At 42.1% G+C, this 8,224-nt stretch overlaps 1 protein-coding gene and 1 long non-coding RNA gene across 2 annotated transcripts in view; one reads left to right on the top strand and one right to left on the bottom strand.

Moving 5' to 3' along the window:
- Positions 1-2,341: 2,341 nt before the first annotated feature.
- On the bottom strand, positions 2,342-5,682 carry LOC141748733 (uncharacterized). Its single transcript, XR_012589086.1, has 5 exons — positions 5,333-5,682; positions 4,999-5,222; positions 4,030-4,119; positions 3,215-3,426; positions 2,342-2,938 (listed from the first exon to the last, which is right to left on the bottom strand). It is a non-coding gene; the product is annotated as an uncharacterized LOC141748733 (long non-coding RNA).
- A 54-nt stretch (positions 5,683-5,736) lies between these two features.
- Positions 5,737-8,224, top strand: part of MAP2K1 (mitogen-activated protein kinase kinase 1) — a 39,732-nt gene continuing 37,244 nt past the window's right edge. The window contains exon 1 of the mRNA XM_074600067.1: positions 5,737-6,111. Within this exon, the coding sequence (XP_074456168.1) occupies positions 6,032-6,111 (80 nt within the window). The 5' untranslated portion in view covers positions 5,737-6,031. The remainder of the gene's footprint in view (positions 6,112-8,224) is intronic.

Below are 8,224 nucleotides of genomic sequence, written 5' to 3'. Positions count from 1 at the left end.
GTGTCATATAAAATTACTGAAAATCAAATGTCTATATGATGAGCTCTTTGCATTGAAAATAATTTTCATATCAAAAAATCTTTACAAACAAATTAATTAGGTTTTTTGGGTGTAGCCTAAATATCTGATTCATAATGATTAGTGTGATGCATCTTCTAATGTAAACGTTTTCCTTAATATTTAATGGGAGGGGGTTTATGTGAAGTAATTGGAATTTAAATATTTGGCTAATATCAACCAAACTTATTAGAGGCTCAAGATTTCAAAATTTCCTTAAGCCCCTCGATATTTTGTGCGAAATCAACTGTTAAGTGAAAAGAAATAGCATAGCAGGGTTCTCTGAGAGCAAAGGCAGGGAGAAGGTAGAATTAATTTACATGGCTTGCCAGTCTCCATATACTCGGGTCAGCCAGTCTGCACAGACAGAGCTCTGTCCTGGGGTAGGTGATTTGTCTTTGCTGGAACAGGTAGATAAGAGATACGAAAAAAGTGCTGGTAAAGGTATAAAAAAATACCTTTTTTATATACCCATGTATATAAAAAATATATACCTATGTATATAAAAAATATGCAAGGATTAAAGCAAAAGATCACTTACAGTCTCTGCAGAGGAGTACAGTGTTATAAAACCTACGATATTTATGCAACTTTGATTAATCAATATTTTTGAAGAGTGTTTAATTAGAGACTGGACTTGATGACCTAGGTGGTTCTTTCCAGTCCTATGTTCCTAATTAAATGAAAAGCATATGCTGGCAGGCATTGATTATTGTTTTTTCCTCAGGAAATGAATAACCAGCCACATGCTGATAAAATAATAAGTCAGGAAAAAAACAAACCAAAACAAAAACAACCCATAGCTTGCCTTTATTCTAGAAAACACTTCTGTTTTCTAGTTTAGGTGAAACAGAAATATCACTTGTTTATTTCTGTATTGAATAGTGTCATTTCATTAGAAAAACTGCAAAAAATTAGCACCTTATTTTATATTTCAGTCTTCTCTCCTGGTTTATGTTACATGTAATAGATGGCAAAGAAAATCTGTAAAATGGATAATTGGCTACTTACGCATTTGAAGGGTTTTACTCCTATGGGAGTCATACTTGTTCTGCAAAAACCTTCTAAGTATTATGTTGGCAAAGCTGTTCATTCAATAGACCCTACGCAAAACTGGTACCATTGTAGCTGTGTTAGTGGGAGATCACATCTTCCGGATTTAGCAAACTTCAGATATTTGTCACTTATATCTTGCTAATCTAAACTAAATTTTATATTTTACAGTCACCTTAAACATTAATTTATAAGCTCTTAGTATATTACAAAACATTTAAGGTTGTGTTTGGATCCACGGTGTTCTCTTAAATCCCTGCTTCTTGAGGAAAACAAGATTTGCAAGACAGGTTGGGATCTCACGCTGTTTGAAAGTCAGTTTGTCTGTCAGCCCCCTTCTAATAATTTTTGATCCTGTTGGCCAATTTTGGTCAAATTCGAATCAGGCTTCTTAAATTCCATTGCTTATGGGACTAATTATTTCCTTAAATTGCTTTGTTAAGCACTAAATAGATTAAGAAGTATTAAATCTTACAAATAAAAGTTTGCGTGCATATGTTTTAGCAGTAAAATATGTTGCAATTGAGCTTTAAAAGCTGGCTTAATTTAGTGATGCAGTTAATCTATACAGTAATCACAGTTTCTTTTTCATGCAAGAAACTAGAAAAAATTCAGGTTTCCAAGAGGGAAAAAAGTGGTGATGAAAACAAGCTTCTTTTTTCCATTTCTGTTTACAGAGACATATTTTAGTTCTATTTTTCAAAGCAGTGGTGGAATCAATAAATCAGAAAGTCTCCCTGCTCAGAAGTCTTTCGTAGAGATTACACTACCTTCTATTTTTTCTTCGTCTTCTCCTCTGTCATCCACCTTGAGAAGCACCTGTTCGTAAAGCAAAACACAGTTCCTTCCGCAGAGAATATTCAAATTCCCAAAACACGTGTTTTGTTTTGGCTGGGAATATATGCTTAATTTTTAGTTGCAAATGCACTGAAGTGAAACCTATTTGTTTTACAGAAGTTCAAACCAACCTACAGCAATCTTGAAACTTTGCAAATGTGCTATGTAATCATGTAAAAGAAAACTGGTCATTCAATATGATCGGTGTGACAACCATTATAAAAAAAATCAACAACAACAACAAAACCCAAATAAGGTGTCTTAGGACGCTTTGAGCAAAGCCCAGAGGCCACCCAGCTCTTGGGTCTTTCTAAGGTTCCAGGGGTACGATAGTGCCGGAGGAACTCGGCAGTGGCAGCGTCAGTTACACGGAAATGATTCCCTGCGGTGCCATCAATTCATAAACCCATGACTTTATTTCTATATTCAGTCAATTCGAAATACCTTTGTTTTCGTGCTATAGGTCAACGGGACTTCAAAAGAGAGGAGTGAATTCAGTAATTTTTCAGATTCTGCATGTTTACAGTGCAAGTATAAAGTGCTCCAGAGGAGGGAGCTGTCTCTTAGTAGCTGGAATTGGATGGAGGGAGTATGTCTTTCAACGGCAAAGCTGTGAAAATAATAATTTAATCCTTTCTACTTTAGAAATGGGTAAGAAGTTAGGAATGATACAGCATTTTCGCATTATATATAGGGAAGTTTGTTAATAATTTCAGTTGCTACAAAAGCTTTAATGACTACTTTGATTAAAAATATTATTTTACTTTTGCAAACCACAGAAAATTAAAACATGGAATTCAGACCAGTGCTTTGTACAAAGCATTTACAATATAAGTTTTGTTGTGGAATTTCCTCTGCACTTTTGCTGTCAGCTGAGTCAACCAGTGTTATCCACACTTATTTATTGCTGTGTTTCAAAAATTCTGCATGCTGGAACCTCTGCTTTCAGTAGATATGTCCAGTCACTCATCTGTTTGTGTAGGCTGTTTTTCTGATGGAGAAAACCAAGCACTGTTACAAGGCAAAAAAAACCCCCCAAACTAATTCAAACTCTGTGAAAATTCACAATTCACAACAAAAATTCTTCTTTGTTCAGTCCAAATATTTAGATGAAAATAAACCTCCCCTGCAATCATCTTTTCAGAGAAAAAGAGGCCATACTTTGCAACACCGTAGAATAACTATAGTTACATAACTCATGTGGGCAATTATGGCATAGTGCAACTGCAATTATATGGGGCATATATAATAATTGTGCATTCAATACCTGTCTAATATTCACATGTTCTCTGCAGAGTTCAGCGTTTCAGACAAAAGAGTCCTTGCATTTCCTCACACACAGTTGTGTAAAGAGAAGACCAGACTCAGCTGCAACTCAGTGTCTTTCAGAAAAAAGGTCTGATTTCAGCATAGAAAGACTCGATACTGCATGAGTCACTGTAAACACTAGTCGTTCGGTTTTACTATAGTGCCTTAATCCTGTAGCAAAAAAGAAAGGAAAATAACATATAATTAAAAATTCTTAAATAACTATATTCCCAGTATTTCTTATCGCAATTTCTTATATTTTAATTTGTGGCTGAATCAACTCATTGGAGTGTAAAACCTGTCCACAGTTGCAAAGAAGTTACATATTCACGTGTCTACATCGTATCGGAAAAAGACTGTCGTGCTTCCAAAGTTAGGGAATCTCAGCAAAAAATTGTGTTTTATGGAATGCGTGATAAAGAGCACGTGGCTGAGAACTGCTTCACAGGGTGGAGGTCTGTGCTTGTTGCAGGCACGGAACACAGCAGGAGCATGCAAAGGGTTCCCACTCCTCGCCAAGAGACACACGCACTGTCCTGAAGCTGGAGCATCCGCCTGACAGGGAGGAAAGGCATTAGGCATTGATCTTTTCCTGCTCTCAGGCAAGAAAGCACAGAAATCAAATAGCAGTGGTTGTGGTCAGTGCTGGAACTGCCAAAGGAACTGATTTGTCACTCCTCTACCCACACCAGGCCATTCACCACCACCTCGGCACCGGGTCGTTCAGTGCTGCTTCTGTTCTTGGCTTACATGTCTGTGAGAGGTTTCACTTACCACTGAAGCAAATTTATGAGTAACTGTAGAGCCTTTCCTTATAGATGTGTCATGTTTGTTGACAGGTAGAGCAACGTCCGGTACACAAACCTGCAATGGAAATGGAAAGAATTTCTCATCTGTGTCAGAAAGCAGAAGAAATCTGCAAGCCCTTCTTGATGCATAACTTCTAAGCATATGGGCCTTAAAAGAGTCTTCACCTTTACTTCTGCTGCATTCAGACCACAAGAAGTTGATCTTCCAAAGAAGCACAAACTTTACCAAATTTGTTCACAGCGTTTCAGCAGTAGAGGTAGGATTGTATTGTCGCTCTGTTCAGAAAAGTCAAATAGACCTAATTCCTTTTATCTCTTGACTATTATCACACGATTAGCATAGGAATGTCATCGTTTTAAGCACTGCATGTGTGTAATATCCAGGTTGGCTTTGTTGATCCAAATAGGGCCATTGGTAGTACTCTTAATACTCCATCCTCCCCCAAGATCTACAACTAAGTAACAGGAATCTTTACATTTAAATTCCTCTGCTTGCAAGAGAACTGGTGTGGAGGAGCCATACTACTGACTGAAGAAGAGAGATATCCATCGCTGTTAAAGTCACGCCCCCCAGAGGACACCACCGCTGGCCTGGAGCAGGAATATTCAGCTGCACACGCTGTTGGAGACAACACTTCTGTCCCCTGCGCCAGCCCGGTTTGTGAGGGGCACTGGGACATCCTCACCCCACCTGTGTGCCACCCTGCTCCTGCCACGCTCGCTGCGGGGGGTCACATCTCTTCCAACATTACTTGGCGGACTTATTTTCTAAAAAATCAGTATGTTAGAGAGGCATGGAAGCAAGTTGATGTTAAAGCAAGGCCACGGTCAGTTCAAATCCCAAGGTAGAAGCTTTATTTCAGCAGAAAGGTGGCTTTTGTGCTCCGAAATTTTAACCTCGTATTTACGTTGGTGTTTTTCTCCCCAGAATTACCTGTATAAAAGAGGCTCCGTTCCTTCCACGGCGTGGGGGTGGCAGGCGTGCTGCCCAGTGGTTCTGGACTTCTGTGTCTGACCTCAAAACTGTTAAAGAAGTAGTGGATTCACAAAATGCAATCCCCATATAGAACATCGATTTTTTTTAAGATTTATTTTCTAAGTCATTCTTTCTCAGCCGTACATTCTTGCTTTTGCATGCCAAAAAATGATAGAGAGCTCCTGGAAAAGAAAATTTTCCTGGTTATATTTTTTAGGTTCACTGAAGTAACGTAATTACAAAACCCCAAATCCTAGTGATGCAAGTCAGAACTTCAGAGAAATGTACATACATAAAACCATCATCGCATTAACGTGGGAAATCTGTGACCCAATCTGGCCCTTCCCCCAGCAAAAGCAGCTCGGGCATTTCATTTTCATACTCCTTTTTCTGTGTATAATTCGCAGTTTTGTAACTGCCGTCCTCCGTTTCCATTTTTAATTCAGGCTCTTGCTTTGGGAAATATTTAGCAGCCGTTAGTACCCCAGCCGAGGCTTGTATTTTAATGATGAACAGAGTAGTTTCCACACGGGGCAGCGGTACGCGGAGGGAGCGGCCGCCCGCGGCTGCGGGCAGAGCGCGGTGAGGGCAGGGCTTCAGCGGGGCTTCTCCGCGCCCGCCGCGCCTGCGCCTGTCCGCCGCGCCTGCGCGCTGGGGGGGCCGGGGCGCCCAGGGCGGTGCGCGCAGGCGCGGTCCCGCAGAAGGGCACATTTTGAGCCCGGGCAGTTTTCCCCATCGGGAGCTGCCGGGAGGGAGCTCTGCGCGGCGCCGCCGGGGGGAGGCCGGCGCTGAGCGGCAGGGGCGGCGCGGGGCGGACGGGGTCTGGCGGCGGCGCAGGCACCTGCCCGCTGAGGGGGCTGCCCGCAGCCCGCGGGGGCGCCGGCGGCGAGGGGAGCTCCCAACTTTGCTCCGCCGCAGGAAGTCTCGAACCTGGCCGAAGTGGGGCCGGGGATTCTCCGTCCCTCACCCTCCGCGCTGTCTGGGGGAGAAAATGCCGAAGAAGAAGCCCGGGCCGATTCAGCTCAACCCCGCTCCGGATGGATCCGCTGTCAACGGGACCAGCTCTGCAGAGTGAGTGAAGCCGGTTGGGGGTGGCCGGGGCTCCGGCGGGGCTGCCCGCGCTCCGCGTCCCTGAGGTGACGGGCGCGGCCGCCCCCACTGCCGCCTCCCCGCCGGCCGCAGCGGGGTGTCGGGGTGTGTGCGTGTGTGGTCTGCGAACAGGCCCCCGCCGGGAAAAGCGCGTATCCCAGGCGGTGAAGCGGCACCAGCACTGCTGGGTTAGTTTCTCCTTAAGCCCTTTCGCTTTAAACCGGCACGGCCTGGTTTCCAGAAAAATCAGAATTGCTGGTTCCTGGGGGGTGCGTGGCCCCTTCGCGGTAGCTACTGAGGCTCCTCAGCGGAACGAGTGGACGGTGGCTTCGGCAATAAACAAAACTTCTGTCAGATCTGCAAGGTACATAAGCTGGGGAAAAAAACAAAGAGAGGAAAACTTGTATAACTCTCTTCTCGTAGTCCTTAATGGTATCTGCTGAATTCTTAGATTACATAATTATCTATTAAGTACCAAATTATACCCTTCTAATGGCATATTTCATAACTGCGTGTGTGGGAGAAATTATATTGAAAATCACAGATTTGTAGAAAAGGTGTTTTGTTTTTCCTCCTCCCTGGCTTTAAACCAAACTAACACTAGTTTCAGTAAATCTGTTTTTTCAGTAATTAGCCGGCAATGTGAGGTACATCAGTGAGTGTGTTTGGATCCGAGCTTTCCTGTGTGTAATACAAACATGACACTGTATGAATGTGTGGAAGGTAGGTCTGAGCTAATCATGGGTACACTTGCAGGGGAAAAAAAGACTGAACACTGGATTGTTGCATGTTGCTCCTGAAGTCTCTGTTGATCTCACAGATCTGTGTGAGCATGGTGGCTTTAGTGACGCAGATACAGTGTCAGTGTCCTAAAGTAATGAAGTGTTATAAAAGGTTTTTCTTTGAGGCTAACAGGTCTGTGTTCACCACCTAATTTTTAGATTAAGATGATGGGCTAGCTCTTAACTGAGCCTTGAAACACACGTGCAAGTTGGAAGAACAGAATCTTGTCCCTGTATGGTCAGTTCAGTCTCCCTTGGATATGTAAACTGAGCTCCGTATGTACCACTCTGACAAAAGGTATGTGAGGCAGAACTGCAGTGAGATCTACAAACCTTGGGCTTTAAAGTGTCCTGCATGTGTCATTGTTGCCACCTTCTTCAGACAGGCTCAGATTTCATTTAACCACCCAAACATCTCACAAAAAAAAAATTAAAAAACCCCAACCATAAAATTCAGTGTCTAGCAGTTCTAGCTGTGACATTTCTAGCAAACTTTTTTGATGATTAACTGAGAGATGAGCTGTTTAAAAAACTATTCTTTGCTAGGAGTTAGTGATTGTATCTAAGCATTATGATATGACTATTATGCAGGTTTTGTTCTGGATTGATAAGGGGAAAATATTTTTTTATATCTCCCTGTATAGCACCTTCCAGTTGATTTTTCTTCGGGGTAGTTGTGGATACATTGATTTACATGTCTGATACCCACTTACTTGTTGGAAACTTTTGGAGACTCATGGCAGTGTTGAGTCTTATTTATACCAATGAACTACCTTGCTTCCTTTTCTGTTTTGTATGTTGATTTGTTTGGTATTTCCCAGACTTGTGCTCTTTGTCATATATGAGACCTTATACCCAGCTTTTGTCAGGCTCAGAGAGATGTCAAGTATTTTTAAAAGAGGTAGCTTAGTGAAAGTAAATCCAGCAACCTGTTGTCCTGTAAACAGCCATAATTAATTAACTGTGGAAATATCCCCTCATCCTACTAATATTAAATCCTTACTGTGAAATATTCCAAATAGCAAAGAATAGTTGCACCAGAATTTGGAAATGGGGTTTGGGTGGGTTTTGGAATTAAATTGAAAACTGTTTGTTTGGTTTTTGCTTACATCTGTAAGATGTTTGTGTTTTGTTTTTTTTCTCTCCTGCTCTGTGTGATTTCCTTTTCTTGCCCCCCTGTTTGCCCCTTTCCCCCCCTTTGGTTAGTACTTGAAATCAGCAGTAGAGGTGTTTGTCAGGCTGTATATGTTGTCAAGTGGTTCAAGTATGCTATGCATCTGTGGACTACCATATTAACACTTTCTAAAGCTCTG

The sequence above is a fragment of the Larus michahellis genome, chromosome 9 (genome assembly GCF_964199755.1).
Source record: "Larus michahellis chromosome 9, bLarMic1.1, whole genome shotgun sequence".
Lineage (NCBI taxonomy): Eukaryota > Metazoa > Chordata > Aves > Charadriiformes > Laridae > Larus > Larus michahellis.
The sequence above is the reverse complement of the archived record's forward strand: the minus strand, read 5'-3'. Positions and strand labels throughout refer to the sequence as shown.